General features: G+C 40.2%; 2 protein-coding genes across 4 annotated transcripts in view; one reads left to right on the top strand and one right to left on the bottom strand.

Annotated features, from left to right (window-relative positions):
• Window positions 1–26,657, bottom strand: part of IMMP2L (inner mitochondrial membrane peptidase subunit 2) — an 841,928-nt gene that overhangs the window by 163,044 nt on the left and 652,227 nt on the right. The gene's annotated exons all lie outside the window — the stretch shown is intronic.
• Window positions 23,392–25,908, top strand: LOC135973459 (pre-mRNA-splicing factor CWC22 homolog). Its single transcript, XM_065556688.1, has 2 exons — window positions 23,392–24,302; window positions 25,373–25,908. The coding sequence occupies exons 1-2, from the start codon at window positions 23,759–23,761 to the stop codon at window positions 25,906–25,908; spliced, it is 1,080 nt and encodes a 359-aa protein (XP_065412760.1). The 5' UTR covers window positions 23,392–23,758.

The raw sequence follows: 26,657 nt of genomic DNA, 5'->3' as shown, positions 1-26,657 counted from the left end.
CTTCAGGATGTCATCTAGTCCAACCCCCTGCTCAAAGCAGGACCAATTCCCAACTAAATCATCCCAGCCAGGGCTTTGTCAAGCCTGACCTTAAAAAACTCTAAGGAAGGAGATTCCACCACCTCTCTAGGTAACCCATATTTCCAGTCTCAATTTGTCTAGCTTCAACTTCCAGCTATTGGATCATAGTATATTTTTTTCTGCTACTTTGAAGAGCCCATTATTAAATATTTGTTCCCCATGTAGTTACTTACAGACTATAATCAAGTCAGCCCTTAACCTCTTTGTTAAACTTAACAGATTGAGCTCCTTCAGTCTATTGCTATAAGGCATGTTTTATAATCCTTTAATCATCCTCGTGGCTCTTCTCTTTCTGAATTATTGGCACCAGAACTGGACACAGTATTTCAGCAGTGGTCATACCAGTGCCAAATACAAAGGTAAAATAATCTCTCTACTCCTCAAGATTCCCATTTATGCATCCAAGGATCACATTAGGCCTTTTGGCTCCTGTATCACACTGGAAGCTCACGTTCAGCTGATTATCCACCATAACCCCCAAATCTTTTTCAAATTCACTGCTTTCCAGCATAGAGTCTTCCATCCTTAAGTATAACCTACATTCTCTGTTCCTAAGATTATACATTTTGCCATATTAAAACACATATTGTTTGCTTGTGCCCAGTTTACCAAGTGATTCAGATCTCTCTGAATGAGTGACCTGCCCTCTTCATTATTTACCACTCCCCCAATTTGGGTGTCATCTGCAAACTTTATGTTTTTTATGATTTTATGCTAAATAGCATCCTCGCTCTTCCCCCCTCCCCTCGCCCAGCCTCCTGCACATCGCAAAACAGCTGATTGCGGTGGACAGGAAGCGCAGGGAGGGAGGGGGAGGTGCTGATGGGGGACAGCCAGTGGGTGCTCAGCACCCACCATATTTTTCCCATGGGTGATCCAGCCCCAGAGCACCCACGGAGTTGGCGCCTACGGCAGCTGTTAAAGATTATAGTAGTTATAATTGGTCTTTTTTTACTTCTAACAATATTTGGTGCAGAGATATTTCTGCTCCTAAAATAAGCCAGAAAAAAAATCTTTGCTACTGTATGTAAGAGGATTATGGATAGTGTAGTCATTAAAAGGAAATAATCTGCAAAATTCTCACATTGAGAAGCAAAAAACAAAAAAATAAATGAGGATAATGATGTCATGGTTCTTGGGGTACCCAGGACTGAGGTCCCCTTGTTACTCCCTGCCTCCAGCATGAGGGAATCTTGCCTGTGCCTGGCTGGGTGTCAACTCCCTAACATCACCAGCCTTTCAGCCACTTAAGCACTCTCCTCTGGACTATTCCAGCCCTATCTTTGCCTGGAAGGTTAACAATAGGTGTACCCCAGTCTTAAATCATTCCTCCGTGATATCCAGTTCCTGACATTGGCTACTCACAGAACTCCCAAATCCTCTGCCCCCAAAGGAGCAGTGTACCTCAGTTTACTAGTTTTACCTTAAACCACCACTCCTGTATAACACACAGCACTTGTGAGCACTTATCATAAAACAAAAAGTTGGTTTAAGAAATAATACAGACTTAACTAGAAACAAGAGTGCGGTGGAAGCAAATGTTTACAATACTAAATAAAATAATAAAATGTGAACCTGAGTCTACACATAATAGTTACTTTCCTATCTAATAAGGTAGGTTACCTCCAACCCTGCTGTCAAAGTTTCAGTCTGCTGCCAAGCTAGCTGACTTCACAGGAAACAGGATCCAATTTTTCATGGATCACCTCGCTCCTGAAGATGCTGCCTTAGTGAAAGGATTCAAAAGGACTTCTCCCTCCCCAGTGTTTACTGAAACAGTCTTCTGTTTCTATTCATAGACAGGGCAAACCTCGGTCTTGTTGTAATGTTCCTTTTTTAACCTCCCAAGTGGTTTTGACTGTTTGCAAAACCAAAATTTGGAATAAAGTTTATTTGTACCTTTGTGTATTAATGTGTATTAATAGAAAGTTATAACAGTAAATTCATGGTAGTGTAAACTGTATCATCTATTACTTAATGCTGTTTTTAATTTTCAATATAATTTCATTGTTGAATTACTGTACAACAAATCAATAAATCATTCCTGCAAGCAAGCTGGGCTACAGAGTTCAGAAACCCACATTTAGTTAATGACAGCTGTCAGTTTTTAATTACTTTTGTGAAGAAGGATTTCAGATTTCTTAAGATGAGCAAAAACGAATTGTAGGCATATTTTCCCCTCTCTCCCCTGCATCACCACCACCATCTCCTTAGGTCTAGCACATTTCCCACAATTAAAATTAGTCAATTCATTGTTGACTGTGCTGCTTTCTCATATGAACTTCATGGAAATTAAATACCCCTTTGGTATTAAGTAACAGTGGGGAGACCACTTGTATTAGATTGTTGATGAGGCTCTCTCTCCAAGTACATCAAAACACCATTCATACATTTCACTAGCTAAGCATTTTGGGCAGATATAGTGAAAGAAAACAATTCCCCATTTGTCTTTTCATATAATCACGCTAGGCAGAGTCACTAACTTACAACAGCATTTCCAAGCAGAAAAAGAGGGTGCAGAGTCAAGCACATTTTTCCAGCAAACTTCTGCAGGAAAGTGCAATGCAGTTTCTATATTCAATGCCATACAAATAAAAAGTGGATAATTATGATAGTAACTGACTCTAAAAAATGGAAGACTGTATAGCAATAGCTGTCTCTCTCAAAAAAAAAAAAAAAAAAAAACCCACAACCCTCAAGTAATTAAGATATAAAGCACTTGAGGACTATTATATTTATTAGTAATTTTTTTTTGTCCTCTCTCTTTGACTTGTATTACAAAAGATCCATTGAACGAGCTTTCATTCTGACTTCTTAACTAAGGAAGAGAACCAGCCACTTACATTGGATTTGCAGAATTAATATTGCTATAATTGTCCACATTTCCCTGAAATCTTCACCGCTTTGTGAGCTCTCAGATACAAAACATTTAACTGAAAGTTTATATTATGTCTCAGTGAATTCTTAGGAATACAACTAGCTTAAATAACTACTAACTCAATATTTGTTAACTTAGTAATTAAGTCATTCTTGGGGTTACAATTAGACTTATTGTAAGAACATCACTGTTTACAAACAATACCCTTAATTTCTGAAACCTTACATCTTGAAACAGGAGTAAAGAAAGAATTTATTTTTCCAACATCTCAGTCCCTTGGGCATCTCAGAGACACAACATGGGAATAACATAGAATGCAGATACTACTGTGCTCAGATGCTAAGATGGAGGTACTTAGAGATGTAATGGGAGCCATATAAGGCCATGTCTATACTTCAAATGCTACAGCAGCAGGGCTGCAGCTGCGTCACCATAGTGCAGTGGTTTTCAACCTATTTACCACTGTGGGCTGCGTATGCGGCTCTCTCTATGTTATGTGGGCTGCATCTACACAACATATATATATATACTACCTGTATGGCCCTGAAGATGTCACATGGGCCACAGCTGTGTGTTGATTGGGCCACAAGTGTCCTGTGGATTGAGAACGACTGCTGCAGTGCTTCAGCATAGACTCTCACTACAGGAACAGGAGGGATTCTCCCGTTGCTGTAGTTAATCCACCTCTCTGCGACATGGTAGCTAGGTCAATAAAATAATTTCTTCCATTGACTTAGTGCTGTCTACAGCAGGGATTAGGTTGGTATAGCTATGTCTCAAGGGTATAGGACATAGGTATGGTGATGTAAGTTTTTAGTGCAGGAATAGATGAGATAAGGGAGAGATTCAGATCTCTGGCAGATCTATAGTGGAAACATATGCTACTACTGCCCACATATCAAACCTCTCACTATTACAGTTTTCAAGATTTTAGCCTCATCTTTTCTAAGACATGTAAATATAAATATATATATATAACTTATGTTGAAGACACTAATCCTATTTAGGATCAGTGGATCTACAGAAGTCTTGGTAATTTTTAGCATCACAGAATATTTTTGAAATTAATTTGTTTAAGAAATTATTATGGAATCACTGCAAATCAAGGATACATTTCTAATCCAGCATAATGTTTTTCCCTCTCTCAGATGATTTAATAGTTAACAGATGCTCTTATACCTATCCCTTGGCTGAGAAGTAATTTCAATCTTGACAGTCAAAAATGAGCTCTGTATGGTATTCTAACCACCTGCCCACAAAGCAAGAGGAATCTGCTTTTTTAGGGCTAGCTGTGAGTGCCAGAGACTTGGCTGAGATAAATTAGATGTGGAATGATTACCTTCAGTTTGATGTGACCTTGAGAAATCAGAAGGCCTTCGCAGTCTCTGTACCTTTGGGTGTCATCAGGGGACAGATACTGCATGAATAAGTCCCTCTGTATACACACTAGATAAGTGGTTCTCAACCAGGGGTACACAGAGGTCTTCCAAGGGGTACATCAGCTTATCTAGATATTTGCCTAGTTTTACAACAGGCTCAGGGCCACCCAGAGGATTCAGGGGGCCTGGGGCAAAGCAATTTTGTGGGCCCCTTCCATAAAAAAAAGTTGCAATACTATAGAATACTATATTCTCGTGGGGGCCCAGGACCAGCTCCAGGGTTTTTGCTGCCCCAAGCGGCGGGGGGGGGGGGGGGGGGGGAAACGTGATCACAATTGCGATCGGTGGCACTCCGGCGGCAGCTCCACCGCGCCGCTTTCTTCGGCGGGAATTAGGCGGCAGGTGCTTCCCTCCGAGAGGGACCGGCTGCCGAATTACCACCGAACAGCCCTTCTCCTTGGCCGCCCCAAGCACTTGGTTGCTGGGCTGGTGCCAGCCCTGCCGGGGCCTGGGGCAAATTGCCCCACTTGGCCCCTCCTCCTCCCCCCCCCCCCCCCCCCCGGGCGGCCCTGAACAGGCTACATCAAAAGCACTAGCAAAATCAATACAAATTAAAATTTCTTACAGACAGCAACTTGTATATACTGCTCTATATACTAGACACTGAAATGGAAGTACAATATTTATATTCCAATGGATTTAGTTTATAATTATAATTATATGGTAAAAATAAGAAAGTAAGCCATTTTTCAGTAATAGTGTGCTGTGACACTTTTGTATTTTTATGTCTGATTTTGTATGCAAGTATTTTAAGAGAGGTGAAAATTGGGAGTGTGCAAGACAAACCAGACTTCTGAAAGGGGCACAGTAATTTGGAAAGGTTGAGAGCCACTGCAGTCGATAATGAACAGATGCAAACTCCTCTGTAACAAAGGCAATCAAGAACGTATTTTCAGGGCAAATCCTCCTGTGGTCAGGTAAGGGAAGTACTTGGGTGGCGCGGAGCTGCTATGGTCAGTCATATACCTTCTTCCCTACATTAGGTGCAGAGCATAGCTACAGAAAAGCAAGCATAGCCAGAGTGCCCCAGCAATCTCTGGTCACTGTAACAGCTTGTGGGGCCACAGGCTGCTGGTGCAAATCAAACCAGCCTCACTGTATTCTCCAATCAATAACTTCCCCCATTGTTTCCCCAAGAACCCTTGACATTCTCTGTGATAGTTCTTTGCCATTGTTTCATTTCCTGCTGATTCACCCCTGAGGCCTTGTCTACACTACAAAGTTTTGTTGACAAAAGCTGTCTTTTGCCAACAAAACAGGGGAGGCATACATACGACACAGCTACTTTTGGCAGCAAAACTCTGCCGTTTTGCTGACAAAATAAAACCACCTCAACGAGCGGCATAAAGCTTTTTGCGGCAAAGTTAAAGCAACAACGCAACAGTGTAGACGCTTTGTCGACACAGCTGGCTTCCACCAGTATCCCACAATGCCTGCAATGACCACTCTGCTCACCTTTTGATCTCTGCTGTCTTGCAGGCATGCACCCCTCCCCTTTCAAAGCTCAGGGACCTGTCTGGTGTCTGACAGCTCAGCCTGCTGCTCCCTTTGGGGAACAAAGCACCCTGCAGCCAGTTTCACAGTGGGATAGCTGCCACAGTGCACTGCTCTCTGTGTCGATGCAAGAGCTGTTAGTGTGGATGCACTCTGCTGACACAAGGAGCTAGTGTGGACATGCAATAGTGGTTTTAATTAAAGCACTTTAATTAAAACAGCATAACTTTTGACAACAAAACTTTGTAGTGTAGACAAGGCCTGACAGCCTCCTTTGATTTAACTCTATGCAGCCATACAGATAAACTAAATAGTTATATACATTATAATAGATATTTCCATCTCTCTAGATAGTGGGTTTTGGGGCAGCTGGAGTTGGGGGGTAAAAAAAAAAAAGAAGAGGGAGTGAAATGTTTGGAAGATCATATATAGCAGTCTGGATGTTTTTATTATTATAATACAGTCTACTGAGAATAAAGTTGGATAGTAAAGAGAAATTTTAAATAACTTCACGTTTATGCTAACTTAATTAAGCACTTGAGAATTGAGCACAAGAGAAAACATGCAATCTCTAAGGATGAGGTAGGCTTGAAAGAGCTAACATCTGGCTTTGGGCTCTAGAGTGTTGTTGCCAGTGCCCTTAAAGCGTTACATAAACTATTCCTGAGTCAATACTATGCACCTATTCCACCGACAGAATGCAACTGAGACTTTGGGTTTCCATTCCCAAGACTGCAAAAGCCCCTCCTCTAAGCTCTTGTAACCGAGATCTAGCAAATCTCTGCAAATTCAGTCAGGGTTTTAGTCACCATCAATTAAATAAAAAATAAAATTAGTTCACAGGAATCGAGCAAGGTACTGTATTAAATCTGCCACATTCTATAGCCTGATGGTTAGAGTACTGGTTTGGGATGTAAGAGACCTATGCTCACATCCCTGGTCCACCTGAATCAGAGTGATCTTGGATGAAAAAAACTGTGCTCTGAATCTGGCAGGGCAAGGACTTGAACCTGGATGTCCCATATCCCAGGCTAGTCCCACATGCACATACCTCCCTTTCCAAACAGAAAAGCTCAGGTTTTGGTCCAAAAAACAGACATTCTACCATTGGAATGTTTTTGTTTCATAGTGGAATGAAATAAACCAAAGTCTGAACCTTCAAAAGTTGCTGTGAGTTTGGAATGGTTACTTCTGCTCAGCTCTATAAATAATCAAGAATAGCTCTGAGTAAAGGAAATGCAGTTGTCTGGACCATGATTTCATCTTCCACAGCTGATGAATCAACCCACCAGCTTACAATGCTAAAAACTGTAAGCTACGCAAAATGTCATCTTAGAAACAGTGGGTGAAATCCTGGCAGCACAGAAATCAAAGCCAAGGGGTGTTTTGTCCTTATGGTGCCAGGATTTAATACAAAATTTATACGAAAGCATAACATACATAAGCTGTTCATTGTTAAATGGTTAGAAAAGAATTGAAGGACATAAGCACATATAAACACAAAATGAAAACAGGCCTATTCAATCATGTCACATTTGTTTCTGAGTGTTGTAGCTGTGTATGGTGGTGACTAAAGCACTGCTCTGTCACTTTTAGACATTTGTCTTAACATCCTGAAGATACTAAAATGAAAATGAGTTTAGGTGATCTCATCTGCTTCCTCGTAAATAGTTACCTATGTCACTGAACCACCATAGAGTTACTCCAGAACAAACAGAATAAATTTATTATTTTCCTGAAGACAAGTTAGCTGGAAAAAATATTCAACTTAAAGCTGAATTAGAAGTCAAACAGAGCAATAGATTGTAACATGCATTATGTTTTATTGTTTATTATGTCAATTTTACTAATAAAACCCAGTCTCTACAGTTAAAAGTCCATAGTCTCATGGACTACAACTAATATGTTTTGTTTTAATAGCAGTTATATTGTATTGTTGTCATAAAATTAAGATGAAAGCATTGCCTCTAGAGTAAGTGGAAATACAAGATTTCCAGCCAACTCCCAACCATATTTAAAATTTTATTGTTCCCATTCTCCATAAAAAACATTTTGCCAAGAAAATGATTTCTGAGAAGTTTTTTTCTTCCAAAAATAATATTTTTTCCTTCTAAAATATCAAGTGGACTAATGCACTCCAGAATGTTAAACACCTTTCTATGAAAGCTCTTTTGCATATGCTATTGATCTAATGCGTTAAGATTACATGAGACTATTTGCCACTTTCATTAATAATGGCAAAATGATGTAAAACGTGAAGAATGTCAGGTATCCTGCCTAAAGAGATTGCACATAGTTCAGATTCACAGTTGCTCAGTGCTCCTGTATTCACTTCTTTATATTATAACAGAGAAGGAGATGGCAAAGAAAAAAAAGTCAGAAGGAGCAAGGGGAGGATAATATGGTTTACAATTAAGGACAATGATAGAAAAAGTGATCACTGCTATGGGGAGGGACCAGAATTGATCTGGGCTTCCTCATCACCTCAGTGTCTCCAACAAATTATGCTGTCCACCTATCCTGTCTACCGACAGTGGTCAATGCCAGGTGCCCCAGAGGGAGTGAACCTAACAGGTAATGATCAAGTGATCTCTCTCCTGACATCCATCTCCACCTTCTGACAAACAGAGTCTAGGGACACCATTCCTTACCCATTGTGGCTAATAGCCATTAATGGACTTAACCTCCATGAATTTATCCAGTTCTCTTTTAAACGCTGTTATAGTCCTAGCCTTCACAACCGCCTCAGGTAAGGAGTTCCACAAGTTGACTGTGCGCTGTGTGAAGAAGAGCTTCCTTTTATTTGTTTTAAACCTGCTGCCTATTAATTTCATTTGGTGACCCCTAGTTCTTGTATTATGGGAATAAGTAAATAACTTTTCCTTATCTACTTTCTCTACATCACTCATAATTTTATATATCTCTATCATATCCCCCCTTAGTCTCCTCTTTTCCAAGCCGAAAAGTCCTAGCCTCTTTAATCTCTCCTCATATGGAACTCTCTCCAAACCCCTAATCATTTTAGTTGCCCTTCTCTGAACCTTTTCTAGTGCCAGTATAAAAATATATGGAGATATACCTATCTTATAGAACTGGAAGGGACCCTGAAAGGTCACTGAGTCCAGCCCCCTGCCTTCACTAGCAGGACCAAGTACTGATTTCCCCCCCCCAGTGGCCCCCTAAGGATTGAACTCACAATCCTAGGTTTAGCAGACCAATGCTCAAACCACTGAGCTATCCCTCCCCCCACTATACATTATTGAGCAAAATTCAGACAAACATTTTAACATTTCACAAAAACATTCAACTGAGAGGGTGGGGGCAATAAGCCTTTGCTGTCTGTCTGTCTGTCTCTGTGCAAATCCCATCAAATGACTAAAATAAGGTATTCCTCATGTTAAAAGAATAATTCATATTACCTGTCATTCAGGCCCATAACCTGGGTATCATCTTCAACTCCAACCTGTCTCTAGGTCCTCAAATCCAGTCTATGTCTAAGTCTTTTAAAACATCTCAAAATATGGCTTTTCCTATCCATCCATACAGCTAGACCTCTTGTCCAAACTCTTATAATCTCAAGTCTTACAAATGCAATCTTGCTTTGCTCAGATCCATTCAGAATGCTGTTGCAAAGATCATTCTCCTAGCCCATCACTTTGACCATGTCACTCCTTCTCTTTGCATCCCTCTGCTGGCTCATCTTGTCTATTGTATTAAACATGACCTTCTTGCCTTCATGGTCTATCCCCATCCTACCTATCACACCTCATTCATTACTGAATGGTCAACTCCCACCTCTGATTGGCCCCACAAAGCCTGCTTGTTAAATTTTCAAACAAGGACTTACGAGCTTTCTCCCATGTTGTCCCTCATGCTTTGGAGGGGCTCAGCAGAAACATCTGCAAGATGAACTCATTATCCTCCTTTGATGCCTGCAAAACTTGACAACAAATTAGGCCATTGGTGTGCTGAGACCAAAGCCTTAGATCCATAGGTTGGATGGCCTGACCGAAGTAGAACAGAGCAATCTCCTTGGGCACAAGAGGGCTAGAGTAGTCAAAAGGGTATTAAAAAAAAAAAGGGGGGGGGAGAGTAAAAACAAAGAAGTTTTGAGCACTCAGCACAAAATCAAGATGTTGAGAACAAAATTAAACAGAGAATCAAAGGCCATGAAGAGAAGACATTCTTGAATTGTCTCTACTCCAATGCTAGGACCTTGAATAACAAATAAGGAATTGGAATTGCTCATTTATGAGCATAAATTTGAACTAGTTGGTATTACTGAAACCTGGTAGGATGATACCCATGACTGGAATGTTAACATCAATTATTAAAACTGAGTGAGCAAAAGGGGAGGGTAGTGGCACTCTGTCAAAAAATGGCATTACCTGTTTGAGTCTGATAACTCAGAAGAAAATGATGTTGCATGCTTATGGATCAATGTCCTAACAGATAAAGCATAAGATGAGTTTGGTATCATGCTGGGGAACAGGATGGCCGGCTCCTACTACAATGTGTAGAAAAAAAGCTGCATGACCATGGGAGACTTCAACTTGAGTGACATATGCTAGATAGCAAATTTCCTAACTCAGAAAGTGTTGTAATTCTATATTAAAGACCTCATTTTGATAAAGAGGAGCTGATCACACAACTAAAAATTAATGGTAGCTTAGGTACACGTGATTATGACAATCACATTTATAATGTGCAAACAGAATAAAGTCCAGAACAGTGATATGCACAAACCCCCCATACACACACCCCCTTGATACTTTAAAGGGGCCAATTTCACAAAGATGAATGATAATTGAGAATTGTTTAAGAATTTTTCACTAGATGCCACAAAACTACAATCCCACAATCTAGGAAAAGGTAATATTGGTTAGAAAACAACACGTTTTAGAGGGGAAGTGAATGCAGCTATAAGAAATAATATGTAACAAATGGAAGAAAGGGGAAGTTGATAGTAATGAATATGAGTCAGAAGCTAGGAATTATAGAATTGTAGAAGATAGATAAGAGAAGCACAGGGACTCAAAGAGAAACCTATGGCCAGCAGAGTTAAGGACAATAAGGAGTTTTTAAAGTATATTAGGAACAAAAAATCCTAAAAATGGTATTGCTCCATTACTACATGGAAATGGTAGAACAATTTCCAGGAACAATGCAGAAAAGACACAAGTGTTCAATAAATATTTCTGTTCGGTATTCGGGGGAGGGAAGAGATGATGTAGTCATACTAGATGATAACTCTTACCATTTCACTAGTATTTCAGGAAGATGTTAAACAGCAGCTATTAAATCAGACATTTTTAAATCAGTAGGTCTGGATAACTTGTGTCCAAGAGTTTAAAAGAGCTGACTGAGGAACTCAGTGGATCCTTAAAGTTGATTTTCAATAAGTCTTGCAATGCTGGAGAAGTTTCAGACAAGTGGAAGAAAGCTAAATGTTGTGGCAATATTGAAAAACGGATGACTTAGCTAATAGGCCTGTCAGTATGACACTGATTCCAGGAAAGATAGCAAAGTGGCTGATACAGAACTGGAGTAATAAAGAATTAACCAGAGAAATACAATTGATGCAAATCAACATGGGTTTATGGAAAACAGATCCCGTCAAACTAATTTTTTAAGAGATTACAAGTTTGGTTGATAAAGGCAATAGGGTTGATATAATATACTTAGGTCTCTGTAAGGCATTTGAGTTGGTATCACATGACATCTTGATTAAAAAACTAGAAAGTAGAGCTGTCGATTAACAAAAAAAATAATCACAATTAATCACATTGTTAAACAATAGAATACCAACTGAAATTAAATATTTTTGAATGTTTTTCTACATTTTCAAATATATCAATTACAATTACAAGACAGAATACGAAGTGTACAGTGCTCACTTTGTATTATTTTTTATTACAAACTTTTGTGTTGTAAAAATGATAAACAAAAGAAAGTATTTTTCAATTCACCTCATACAAGTATTGTAGCACAATCTCTTTATCATGAAAGTGCAACTTACAAATGTAGTTTTTTTTGTTACGTAACTGCACTCAAAAACAAAACAATGTAAAACTTTAGAATCTACAAGTCCATTCAGTCCTACTTCTTGTTCAGCCAATCGCTCAGACAAACAAGTTTGTTTACATTTGCAGAAGATAATGCTGTCTGCTTCTTGTTTACACTGTCACCTGAAAGTGAGACCAAGCATTTGCATGGCACTCTTGTAGTCTATGTGGCAAGATATTTACATGCCAGATGCACTAAAGATTCATATGTCCCTTGATGCTTCAACCACCATTCCAAAGGACATGCGTCCATGCTGATTCCGGGTTCTGCTCGATAACGATCCAAAGCAGTGCAGACCGACACATGTTCATTTTCATCATCTGAATCAGATGCCACCAGCAGAAGGTTGATTTTCTTTTTTGGTGGTTCGGATTCTGTAGTTTCCGCATCAGAGTGTTGCTCTTTTAAGACGCCTGAAAGCATGCTCCACACCTCATCCCTCTCAGATTTTGGAAGGCACTTCAGATTCTTAAATCTTGGGTTGACTGCTGTAGCTATCTATAGAAATCTCACATTGGTATCTTCTTTGCATTTTGTCAAATTTGCAGTGAAAATGTTCTTAAAATGAACAACATGTGCTGGGTCATGATCTGAGACTGTTATAACATGAAATATATGGTAGAATGCAGGTAAAACTGAGCAGGAGACATACAATTCTCCCTCAAGGAGTTCAGTTACAAATTTAATTAACACATTATTTTTTTAACGAGACTCATCATCATAGAAGCATGTCCTCTGGAACGATGGCCGAAGCATGAAGAGGCATATGAATCTTTAGCACATCTGGAATGTAAATATCTTGCAACACCAGCTACAACAGTGCCATGTGAACACCTGTTCTCACTTTCAGGTGACATTGTAATTAAGAAGTGGGCAGTATTATCTCCCGTAAATATAAACAAAATTGTTTCTCTTAGCAATTGGCTGAACAAGAAGTAGGACTAAGTGGATTTCTGGGCTCTAAAGTTTTACATTGTTTTATTTTTGAATGCGGGCTTTTTTTGGTACTTAATTCTTCATTTGTAAGTTCAACTTTCATGATAAAGAGATTGCACTGCAGTACTTATATTAGGTGAATTGAAAAATACTATTTCTTTTGTTTTTTAGAGTGCAAATATTTGTAATCAAAAATATAATATGAGCACTGTACACTTTGTATTCTGTGTTGTAATTCAAATCAATATATTTGAAAATGAAGAAAACATCCAAAAATATGTAAATAAATGGTATTCTATTGTTTAACAGCGCGATTAATCATGTGATTAATCATGATTAATTGTTTTAATCGCTTGACAGCCCTACTAGAAAGATATCAATTTAATATTGCACACATTAAATGGATTAAAAGCTGGCTAACTGATAAGTCTCTATATGAAATTGTAAACAAGAGAACCATCAAACTGGTATGTTTCTAGTGGGGTTCTTGGCCTGAAGCTATTTTTCTTAATGACCTGAAACAAAATAAAATCATCACTGATAAAGTCTGGAAACAACATAAAAATTGGGGCTAAATAATGAAGAGTACTGGTCACTATACAGAGTGATCTGGATCACTTGGTAAACCGGGCTCAAGCAAACAATATACATCTTAATATTGTTAAATGTAAATGTATACTTCTACAGAATGTTTGATTATGGGTAACTCTATCCTGGAAAGCAGTGACTCTGAAAAAGATTTGGGGGTTAAGGTGGATAATCAGCTGAACATGAGCTCCTAGTGTGATGCTGTGGCCAGAAGGGCTATGCTGGGATGCATAAACAGAGGTGTCCTGAGTATGACTAGAGAGATTATTTTACACTGTTTTTTAGCACTGCGTGACCACTGCTGGAATACTGTGTCTAGTTCTGGTGTCTGCAATTTAGAAGGCATTGGAGAGGGTGTAGAGAAGAGCATGAGAATGACTGAAAGGATTAGAAAACGTGCCTTATAGTGATAAGCTAAATAGATTGAGCTCCAGGAGTCTAAAAAAGAGAAGGCTCAGGAGTGACTTGATTATGTCTATAAATGTTACCCATGTAGATACTAATAATGGGATCTTCTGTCTAGCAGATAAATTTATGACATGATCCAATGGTTGGAAATTGAAACTAGAAAAATTCAGACTGGAAATATTTTTAACAGAGAAAGTAATTAACCATTGGAGCAACTTACCAAGGGTCAGGGTGGATTCTTCATCACTGACAAATGTTTAAATAGAAATTGAAGTTTTTGTAAAAGATGCTCTAGGAATTATTTTGGTAACGTTCTATGGCCTTTGTTATAAAGGAGGTCATATTAGGTGATCACAAATGGGCCCTTCTGGTCTTGGAATCTATGAATCATGCTGACAATATTGTCTCATTGTTTCCTTGTACGCGCCTAGTCTGTTTCCATCTAAGTGTAAGACAAGAGGCAACGGATTGTAAGCAGTTTGGGGCAGGAACCATCATTTTGTTCTGTTTTGTACAGTACTTAGCACAACAGGGTTTAGGTTCATGTCTGGGGTTTCTAGGTGCAACAATAACACTACTGCTAATAAATAAATAAAATAAAATATCCTATTTCTTTATTTCCTGGGGTTCCAGAACATTATTCATAAGTTTATTATATTGTTTAATGTATAGTCATATCCTGAGAATTTGTTTCATAGTCAAATTTTCCTAGCTGGCAAACATGGATTGTATCTTTTAAAGCACTCCTTTTCTCTGATTTATAATTAATAGGTTTAATTTTATCAAACTGCTGTACATTCCATGCCCAGTTTGTGTACCTTTTATCACAGACCTTACATCACGTGGTAGTCTTCTTTTGTGTATCTGCTATTTTATTTTATGGTGTCGTTCCTCATTGTCTCCACATACCATTTACTTCCTGCTACAACCCAAGATTCATTTGATCTTCCAAGAGTGTTACATGAGGTGATACCTTTTGTAGATAACTTTTTGCTTAGTCTTTCATCATTCTGCTACAAGTTTTAATGATGCAATGTACAGCTGGGGCACAGATTTTGCACATGCCTTGAAATCCTTTTCCTATATACAAGAAACCACCATACATTTCCTTAATTGGCTGTGGAACTGTAAACTGGGTCCCCTAGTTTTCAGCCACGCACTCTACAGTTTATCTAATGACTAGCTATAGAAGCTAAAGCCACTACAGGTTATTTTATAATTACTGGAATCAGATGAGTTACAGCAACCAACAGAGCCAGGAGGAGCTGAATTTTAAAGAACTGACTTCTCTCCAGGTCAGATCATCTTTATTCATCTTTCAGTTACTTTCTATGACACCTTCCTCCCTTCTCACACATTTCTTTCTGACTCCTTCAATTGCATTCCAGCTGAAACCACTTTCAAGTCAGTTGGCCTGTCATATACAGCTCACTCAATGCACAGGGAATCTCACTTTTCCCCCACAGCTCTGCTTGCATGAACAGGGGGAATGTAGCAGATCTATGCTCTCAGTACTCTTCTTCCGGGAAGTAGAGCTTCTTCTGCTCTGTTGGCCCAAGAGTTCAACTACTAGCATTAGAAATTTGGTCACTGTTGAAGCCCCCAGAACCAGTCCGCCCCTTCCAATGCATCACTCCTCCAACACTGTCATTCTTGCCTCTCCTACACCATCCCTTTTATACTGTTTCCCCACTTCTTAGAACTACCTCCTTTTCACTGTATGTCTTTCTATCTTTCCCAACACAGTTATCCTTCTCACTGTATGAGTCTTCTACACTCCAATACTCCCTCAACCCTTTGTTGAAAAAAGCAAAATTGGTTACTACATGCAAATGGTACAGGAGAAGCTCTGCTGATTTGGATTTACAATGGCACAGTTGAAGGCAGAATTTGACCCTTTATTTCCAGATTCGTTAGACTGATGCTACGAGACCAATACTAATGGGGTATTGTGGAATGCTTATATCAGACCCATATTCCTTTCAATGCACAATAATTGTTACATGTATCTAACATGACTGCATGCTTCCATTTAAAATGGGTGTAAGACCATATTAAAGCTGCTGTTTATATATAATGTGCAATATATTAATATTGAATGATATGCACTATATTATGCAATCTAAAGATGTGAATGGAGTATGTTAATACAAGTATTTCTACACATATTTATACATGAATCTGTCACTGCTATTTGAGATATTGAAGTTATCTTATTCTACTGATGTGCACATTCTCTACTCAAAAGAACTATAATTCTCTATAATTTAAAAATATCGTTTTTAAAGACAGTAATTTTCTGTAGAAAAATAGCAGCAATTCACCTTTAAAATCAGCTAATTTAAATGGCTAATGTGCCTGCAGATTCAGCAAAAGAAAAATAGAACACAATATAAGTCATCTCTCTACTATGCTTATTCTTTCACTTGCAAATCTGTATTACTTCATCGACAATGCCATACCCGTCTTTCCAGTTATGATTATGAAAATCATTCTGCTTGCTATTTATTGATGAAAAGCACCACTGATCATACTAGTTCAGTACCGATTCACATTAGGAATGAACATTCTAGATTTATTATTTTCAGTTTAGCACTACAGTACAATATTGCGAATGGTTAGCTACCACAGTTGCCATCTGGTGAATTCATTATCACTATCCAGATAATTTTACCAGCATAAAAATATTTACTAGATATTATGGGGTTACTAAAGAAAAATGGTAAATCCTAATGGTGTTACTCGATTGGAGATTTTGCAAATGTACAACAAAAGGACAAAAAGCGACACTACTGCTAACTGTATTAGTCAAGAGTTTAAATATCCATATTCAGTTTTTACATTTGATCTACTCTTAAAATCAAAATATATTGGGCAAAATTCTACTCATGTACACTGGTATAAAGTCTGAAGGAACTCCACTGAAGTCATCTGAGCTGAAGTAAATAATCCAGATATACACCAGAATAAATGAAAGCAGCATTTGACCCAACAACCTCTTGCAGAAATGCTTTCCAATAGTTGATTACAGAATCCTCCTATTCCTCTTTATTATAGTAATGGTTCAGATTCTGCTCTGTTATTTACACTCATGAAATCCAATTACCTAAGAGCAGAGTTGGCCCAGAATCTGTTTAATATTACAACTTTATAGATTTTAAATTCTCCCAACCATTCAAATTTATTCTGCAGAATTTGCAAGTCTTATATGATGCCCTAGGCTATTCCTCTTAGTACTAATGTTTTGTTTATATTCATCTAGGCTTTTTTCTTGACAATGCTGCCTGGACACTTTTCTGCCCTCTCACCTAGCATGTTCAGAAATTATTGTAAAAGCTCTTGACCCTGCTAAGTTATTTTGACAGTACATTCAATAGTATGGAGGAGTTCTGGTTTTTATACTGAATGAATTTAGATATGACAAACAGGTTGAACTAACAGAAGAGAGGGCCCCATCATCTCCTATGCAGGACAATCAAAACTCAATTTTCTTCTAATTCTTCCATTTGGAGGATGAAGTTTCTTCCCCACCACATGCAGATGGTTCAGTCCCGCAACTCGGCCAATATGGAGGAAAAGAAAGATCATCCTCAGACAGCAACCTGGCTTTTGCATTGCTGCTCAGCCCCCTTGCCAGAGCTGCCCTCTGCAGCCCACAATGTCTATATCTACAGAAGCCTCCATGATTTAAGGGGGCCTAAAGAGAGAGAAAGAAGAAAATTGCAGGGAGTTTTTTTGTAAGGGGAGTTTCTAGCACATTCCTTTGTGAAAAGAGCCTTCAATGTAACAGACAGAAACAGATTCTTTGCATTCAAAGTTAGTGTGATGTTATTGACATGAACTGATTGATATAGATCATTGTTGCAACCCAGGGCCTGTAGTGGCACCAAATCTTTTATAAAGGGGGTCAAATAAGGTGTCTAAGACAAGGTTATGGCTTGCTGGTTGTGTATCACTGCTATCTGTATGTGTGTGTATCACTTTTGTAGTTGAAGTTATGAATATTGGCTCTATACTGTCTGTATTTCAAACTTGTGCGATGCTGCTGGGTGACACCCAGACAATTTGGCATCATCATTGCCTAGCCTGCTTGATGGCCCATTAAGGACCATCAGCTATACAATTGACTCATTGAGAGAAGGCAGATGCACCTTGTGATTCAGCAAACTATGCAGGGACTTGCCCATATGACTCCAAACTCCATTTTGCTACAATTTGCTACAGTAAGTACAAAGAGGTGTCCTTACACCTTGAAGAGACTATAAAAGGCAGCTGCCTCATCTCCATCTTGTCTTCAATCCTGCTTCTTACCTCTGGAGGGACTTTGCTACAAATGGAAGCTCTAAATAAAGGACCGATGACCCATCCCAGCCGTGGATGTACTCCAGAGACTTGATTTGAACCTGCAGCTTATTCCATCATTGCTACAAGCCTGAACCAAGAACTTTGCCATTTCTGTATGCAATTGATTCCACTTAACCAATTCTAGCTCTCATCTATATCTTTTTCCTTTTATGAATAAACCTTTAGATTTTAGATTCTAAAGGATTGGCAACAGCATGATTTGTGGGTAAGATCTGATTTGTATATTGACCTGGGTCTAGGGCTTGGTCCTTTGGGAATCGAGAGAACCTTTTTTCTTTTAGTGGGCTATTGGTTTTCATAACCATTTGTCCCCATAATGAGTGGCTCTCGTGGTGATACTGGGAAACTGGAGTGTCTAGGGGAATTGCTTGTATGACTTATGGTTAGCCAGTGCCGTAAAACCGAAGTCTTCTCTGTTTGGCTAGTTTGGTTTGCCTTGGTGTGCCTAGAAACCCCAGTCTTGGGCGGTAACTGCCCTGCTTTAAGCAATTTTTCCTGAATGGGCACTCTCAGTTGGGTCCCACCAGAACCAGCATTGTTAGAGTTAGTCACAGATTTTTAATAAAGATCACATAGTCATGATCCCTGTTACAGTGCTCAGTGTTAGAATCTGTTGGAATCTGTGAAAATGATGGCCACAGATCTTGATTTTTTAGAAGGAACCCAAGTCAATTCACAGCTTGGTGGAAAGCTCTACCTGGCTTCTGCTGATGGCACTTGGGACACCACTAGGCACCACACAGAGGAGTGCCAGAAACAGAGATGGCTACACTGCTGAGCAGTCAACGTGACTTCTGGTTGCACATTTTGAGGAGAGGGACAAGGCAGCTCAATAACAGGAGAGGCACTATGGTCAAGTGCACTAAACAAATGGCTGAAACTGTGAGACTTAGGCATACTAATTAAACTCTGACACCAACTTTCTCTGTGGCCTTGTCATGTCTGTCTGACTTCATTTCCCCATGTCTGTAATAAGGATATTTATTAGGGTGACCAGACAGCAAATGTGAAAAATCGGGACAGGGGGTGGGAGCCTATGTATGAGAAAAAACCCAAAATCAGGACTGTCCCTATAAAATCGGGACATCTGAGTCACCCTAATACTTGTACTTACCTATCTCATGATGAGTAAGTGGTTAAAGAGCTATGAATGTACTAAAATTCACCAAAATGCAGACTGAATCTTATAATAGCTGAGATAATAGCAATGCACAGACCCTCAGCTTATTTGGGTAAATTACCCTTACAAAAGTACTTTTAAAATGTTGACCACTATGCACAAACCTCAGAACAAACAGCTCTGCTACACTACTGCCAAAAGAGTAAGGGGAAGAAACCTACACCAGAGTTATTCTTTTTAGGTGACAAATTGAGGAACTTTCCCAGATTGAGGTGTCAATAGAGGAAGTTTTGGAACAAATTTATAAATTAAACAGTAGTAATTCCCGAAGACCAGATGGTATTCACTCAAGAGATCTGACAGAACTCAAATATGAAATTGTAGAACTGCAGTATGTAACCTATCACTTACATCAGCTTCTGTACTAGATGACTGGAGGATAGCTAATGCTACACCAATTATTTGAAGAGGCTCCAGGGGCAATCCTGGCAATTATAGGCCAGTAATCTTAACTTCATTACCAAGCAAATTGGTTGAACTATAGTAAGAATTATCAGAGACACAGATTAACATGATTGCCCTGTTCTGTTCTGGCACTGTCGGAAGACAGAACACTGGGTTAGATGGACCATTGGTCTGACCCATTTAGGCCATTCTTATGTTCAAGTTTTCCCCTCTGTTATCTCTTGTCTATAATTAGATCGTAACTCCCTTGGAATAAGGAACATCTTTCTGTTCTGTGTTTGTACAGTGCTTAGCACAATGGGGTCCTGGTCCATGACTGGGGCTCCTAAGTGCTATGGTAACACAAAATAAAACCACAACCATGGGAAAGTTTAGTCTGGGACATATGTTAATGAATCATCTCACTAACCTTACCTCCAAATCCTTGATCCAGCTCTTTGCACATGGGATGTGCAGGAATCTGATGTGTGGGATGCAGTGAACAATTTTTTCCCCCACTGGCCTTACCAACAATGCTGAGGTCAGCTATGTCACTGGCTCCCTATAGCTTCTGTAGACACTGTGCTGCTAGGTGCTGAAGGAAGGGATAATTCAGAAGCTAACAACTGAAAGCAGCATAGAATATGCCTTATACAGTCTGCCCCCATGGTTTTGGATGGATTTTTCACCACTGATGTGCAGATCTGCAACGCCCTCCCCCTTCCTGTGGAGTTTGAATCCACTTAGAAGGGTTTTGGCATTGCAGGTGAGAAGAGGGGAGCATAATATGGAAGCCATACATCCCTCTTCACACCAGGATCCATGGATGGAGACTCCTCTCCACTTATAAAAGAATTAGAATGGCTTTTATGTTAATAAAAAAACCCACAAAGCTGAACACATCTTAGATTCACCAAATATGAACATGAAGTCTTATCATATCAAACAGCACAATGTCTCTTTTTAAAAAAAAAAAAAAAAAAAAAAACCTTGTAAGAGTTCAAAATGGTGAATAGCTGTTCCATTTACAATCAGATTCTAGTGGATCAGGTGTCTGTTAAAAGTAAGTAACTGAAAGTATGTATGCATAGTTCCAAATGCAAGAGACAATTCTCTACATACACATCTATTTGATACCACTCCTGACATGGAAGCTACTTGTTATACCTTCTTTATAACTTAACAGTAATTTTTAAAGTCTCAAACTCAGTCTGCTTTAAGCAATGTATAGAAAAATGTAGAACATTGAGAACATTAAGAAATATAATAAGTACTTTCAAGAGTACTTTTATTAATGAGAGGGGGAAAGTGGGTACCCTTTCTACATTAACAGCCCTAACGTATTTTGTATTCTTCCTTCTCTCTCAAATTGAATTGTAGAAACAAAAAGGACAAAAGATGCCTTACTTCTGCTTGAAAGCTCTCTTTTCGTATTTAAAATACAGAACTTTCAAAATAAGTAATTTAGAAACTGTTATGAAAAATATTTGCATGACTTTCTGCATAATTACATGAATTAAAATGCTTCTTTACTGATGTAGGCCTTAACTGAGTTTTTTTTTTTAAACTCATAAATATCTGAATTTCTTTATCTCAAATCACATGAGAACTATAACAACGATTTAACTCTCGATGACTGGACTGGTCAACTACCACTTTCAATTGAGAAAGAAGATTTTCAATAATTGGTGGAAAGTTAAAAGAAGAGAGCATTTTAGGGTTTGGACATCTTGGTATGAGCGTGAAACTGATAAAAGTCTGGCAAATGTGAACAAAACGAGGACCAATATGAAGCTTTGCACTAAGCTTTTCTGAGATGTTTTACTGAACTTGTTCACAAATAAATTGACACTTTTTAGTTTGTTTTTACTCTCCTCAGAACAGCCCGGGCCTCAGAACACTTAGGCCTGGGACCAGAAATGGAAGTGCAGAAGTACAATGACAAAGGATATTCATATGGTATTTCTGACCTTAAAGGAAATACTAGGAATCTTAGAGAAAACCTTGTTTTCGTATGTTTTTTGTCCAAAGGCATAAGGTCCATGTGCACAGATCACACTGCAGAATAAGTCTAGCTTTACAGATTCAAACAAGTGGTTCAAATAACCATTCAAACCATCAGGTGCTAATCCCATGTAAGCCTGTGAATACTCTGAAGTCTGATTATCTCTAGTACAGATTAAATTTAACTCAATATCAATTTTACATATCATCATTCTTTCAAAAGGAAAGTTAAGGATATCTTCTGGATACTTTCACTTCAATGAATTAAAGATTGACACTTTACTGGTACTTAAGACCTTTTGGCAGCATTTTCATGTGAAAGTATCAGGGAGGTTTTCAAAAGTGGCTAAGGGACTTCTGTGCACAAATCATATTGTGAGGCAATGAGACTTGTGCTCCTAATTCCTTTTTGGTATTTTTTTAAAATTGCTAAGCTTTACATCTGCAGCCACATAATCAATAAACTATATTTACAAAAGTAACTTGGAAATTACTCATACAGTGCCTTCAAATTAGCATACACTCAGCCACCATTTTTGCTGAAGTAAAAAGGCTGTAAGCTTCACTTAAGTCAATGGAGCTTGGTGGCTTGAAAGAGGATAGTGCATAGCAGCAGATGTACTCCCCTACAGCTCCTATCCACTGGAGCCCTTGAGAGCATTGTAAGAGAGATATGGCTGTTAGGTGTCAAATTCCCATTTATGTCTCAGAAAATCTCCCTCTCCAATGAAGGGTAGCACCTACAGGTCACAAATCAGCCATTAGTAATGAATAATCACTCTATACAGTTAGATTCTGTCAGAAGAGGTCATAGTCTAGTTTCAAATGAAGGATATCTTTCTGTCTCAGGACAGAAGGACATTAGATGAATAGGCTCCAGTAGCATTCAGGAAAATAAAGGTTAATTTTTATGCTCATGTACAGTTGCCCCCAAAACTCTGCAGACTTTAAATATCAGATAAAAACAATACTGTGGTATTTTATAATTATTGGTATTATGGACTTGTACAAAGCATGATGTACTAAATCAACATCAATTCATTGGCAGTTTAACTGGAATTGTAAAGTGATCACCGAGACTCGACCTTTGTCACCATAGAAACGTACAGGCAAACTCTGAGAAGAGGGTGGGGAGGAAGAGAATTACAACTTAAATAGAATCTACGCCAAGGTATCTAAGCTCCTGGAGCAGTTAAGAGCAAATAGAAGTCAGATCTAATATAGGCTGGCTGTAGAATGCAGTTTGCAAACTTTAAGGAATTGAGCCTCACAAAACCCTGTGAAGAAGGTACTGTTGATATGAGCAGAGATAAAGAATGAGTTTGAATGGAAAAGAAGGCACTGTGATCAAAGTTTGCTTCATGACAACTTGTGAAAGTAAAATATTTGGAAACAAAAGTTTATAATCTGGAGAAACACAAATGAGCAAGGTCTATTCAGACAGAATATTTAGAATATGGTGAAGGAAAGAAGTCCTAAAAAAAACTGTGAATGGCTGTTACGATTAAGCATAATAGAATTGTATAGTAGTTCAGTGTTGAGTCTCTGGTCTAAGGCCTGGTCTACACTATGACTTTAATTCGGTTTTATCAGCGTTAATTCGAATCTACCCTGCAACCGTCCACACAACGACGCCATTTATTTCGAAATAAAGGGCCCTTTAAATCGATTTCTGTACTCCACCCCGATGAGCGGAGTAGCGCCAAAATCGATTTTAACATTTCGAATTAGGGATAGTGTGGCCGCAATTCGATGGTATTGGCCTCCGGGAGCTATCCCACAATGCACCATTGTGACCGCTCTGGACAGCAATCCGGACTCTGATGCACTGGCCAGGTAGACAGGAAAAGCCCCGCGAACATTTGAATTTCATTTCCTGTTTGCCCAGCGTGGAGAGCACAGGTGACCACAGATAGCTCATCAGCACAGGTAACCATGCAGGCCGATAATCGAAAAAGAGCACCAGCATGGACCGTGAGGGAGGTACTGGATCTGATCGCTGTATGGGGAGAGGATTCAGTGCTAGCAGAACTTCGTTCTAAAAGACGAAATGCCAAAACTTTTGAAAAAATCTCCAAGGGCATGATGGAGAGAGGCCACAATAGGGACTCAGATCAGTGCCGCGTGAAAGTCAAGGAGCTCAGACAAGCCTATCAAAAAACAAAGGAGGCAAACGGTCGCTCTGGGTCAGAGCCGCGGACATGCCGCTTCTATGCCGAGCTGCATGCAATTCTAGGGGGGGCCGCCACCACTACCCCACCTGTGATCGTGGATTCCGGGTCGGGGATAATCTCATCAGCTACACCTGAGGATTCTGCCGATGGGGGGGAGGAGGAGGAGGAGGAGGATGAGCTTGCAGAGAGCACACAGAACTCCGTTCTCCCCAACAGCCAGGATCTTTTTCTCAGCCTGACTGAAGTACCCTCCCAACCCTCCCAAGCCAGTATCCAAGACCCTGACCCCATGGAAGGGACCTCAGGTGAGTTTACCTTTTAAAATATAAAACTTGTTTTAAAAGCAAACGGTTTTTAATGATTACTTTGCCCTGAGGACTTGGGATGCATTCGCGGTCAGTTCAGCTACTGGAAAAGTCTGTTAACGTGTCTGGGGATGGAGCGGAAATCCTCCAGGGACATCTCCATGAAGCTCTCCTGGAGGTACTCCAAAAGCCTTGCCACAAGGTTTCTGGGCAGTGCATCCTTATTCCGTCCTCCATGGTAGGACACTTGACCATGCCATGCTTGCAGCAAGTAATCTGGTATCATTGCCTGACAAAGCCTGGCAGCGTATGGTCCCGGTGTTTGCTGGCATTCAAGCAACATCCGTTCTTTATCTTGTTGTGTAATCCTCAGGAGAGTGATATCACTCATGGTAACCTGGTTGAAATACAGGAACTTAATTAAGGGGACAGAAGTGGCCGTTCCTACTGGGCTGTTTGCCTGTGGCTGAAAATAAATCCTTCCCTGCAGTTAGCCAAGCGCAGATGGGAAATTGGCCCTGAGCTTTTCGCGTTTGGCTAGCAGGGATCTTCCCTGTTACCAGCCACGCGGTGGGGGGAGGGGTACCGTGATCATCCCAGAGAATTTATGGCGGGAGGGGGGTTGCGGGGGGGGGGGAGGGTTAGTTTGGTTCCTGCAAGGATCTTCCCTGATACCAGCCACGCGGTGGGGGGGAGGGGTACAGCGATCATCCCAGAGAATTCATGGCGGGAGGGGGGGAGGTGGTTAGTTTGTTTTCTGCTGCTGCTGAATGTTAACAGAAAAACCGCAGCACTCTACGGGCTTTGCTTGTTATGTGGGAAAGGAGGGCGCAGAAGCCGTAAGACAATGGCTTACCATGGCCGCATGCAAGCCAAATTCTGTTGCCCGGACCTGTGATCTCTAGCAGCAAAGCCACAGGCACTCAGTATTAAGAGGCAAAATGCGACCTTGCACAGAAATCACATGTGCTATGTAATGTGAATAGTGTTGGTCACCGTGAAAGAGTATAAGCATTGTTCTGCAAAATGTATCTTTTTAAACAATTCTCTCTTCTTTCCCCTCCCTACAGCAGCTGCAAATTCCTCAAGCCTCCCTCCTCCATCCCGAAGGCTATCACAGATAAGGCGTCGTAAAAAGAAGACGCGAGACGAGATGTTTTCAGAAATTATGGAATCCAGCCGCAGTGACAGAGCTCATCTGAATGAGTGGAAGGAAACGGTTGCAAAGTATAGGAAAGAAGCCAGTGAACGTGAGGAGAGGAGGGACCAACGTGAGGACATGAGGGACCAACGTGAGGAGAGGAGAGACGCTCGAGATGAGAGGTGGCGGCAGGAAGATCAGAGGAGGCAGGATGCAACGCTGGGGCTGCTGCGTGAGCAAACAGACATGCTCCAGCGTCTGGTGGAGCTTCAGGAACGGCTGCAGGAAAACAGACTGCCGCTACAGCCCCTGTACCCCCCTCCCCCCTCCCCATGTTCCATATCCTCCTCACCAAGACGTGTAAGAACGCCGGGGGGGGGGGGAGGGGAGGCTCCGTACACCTTCCCATTCCACCCCAGTGGACAGCCCAAGCAAAAGGCTGTCATTTTTTTAACCTTTTTTTAGTGGCCTTTTCCTTCCCACTGATCCTCCTCCCAAATCCCACCCGGGTTCCCTCCCTCTTTTTCTAATCTATTAATAAAGAATAAATGATTTTTAAATGATAGTGACTTTATTTGGTTTGAAAGCAAGCTGGGGGAAGGGGGAGGGTGGGTTCCTTACAGAAAATGAGTCAATAAAGGGGGCAGGTTTTCATGAAGGAGAAACAAACAGATATTTCACACTGTAGCCTGGCCAGTCATGAAACTGGTTTTCAAAGCCTCTCTGATGCACAGTGCTTCCTGGTGTGCTCTTCTAATCGCCCTGGTGTCTGGCTGCGCGTAATCAGCAGCCAGGCGATTTGCCTCAGCCTCCCACCCCGCCATAAAGGTCTCCCCCTTACTTTCACAGAGATTGTGGAGCACACAGCAAGCAGAAATAACAATGGGGAGATTTCTTTGGCTGAGGTCAGAGCGAGTCAATAATGATCGCCAGCGACCTTTTAAACGGCCAAATGCACATTCTACCACCATTCTGCACTTGCTCAGCCTGTAGTTGAACAGCTCCTGACTCCTGTCCAGGCTGCCTGTGTATGGCTTCATGAGCCATGGCATTAAGGGGTAGGCTGGGTCCCCAAGAATAACTATTGGCATTTCAACATCCCCAACGGTTATTTTCTGGTCCGGAAAGTAAGTCCCTTGCTGCAGCCCTTTAAACAGAGTAGTGTTCCTGAAGACGCGAGCGTCATGAACCCTTCCCGCCCAGCCCGCGTTGAT

Source organism: Chrysemys picta, chromosome 1, assembly GCF_011386835.1.
Source record: "Chrysemys picta bellii isolate R12L10 chromosome 1, ASM1138683v2, whole genome shotgun sequence".
Classification (NCBI taxonomy): domain Eukaryota; kingdom Metazoa; phylum Chordata; order Testudines; family Emydidae; genus Chrysemys; species Chrysemys picta.
This window is presented reverse-complemented; position numbering and strand designations above follow the sequence as displayed.

Coding starts and splice junctions, on each gene's coding strand:
- LOC135973459 (XM_065556688.1), top strand. CDS start 23,759: ATGCAGGCCGATAATCGAAAAAGAGCACCAGCATGGACCGTGAGGGAG. Junction 24,303..25,372: donor CCCCATGGAAGGGACCTCAG/GTGAGTTTACCT, acceptor CCCTCCCTACAG/CAGCTGCAAATTCCTCAAGC.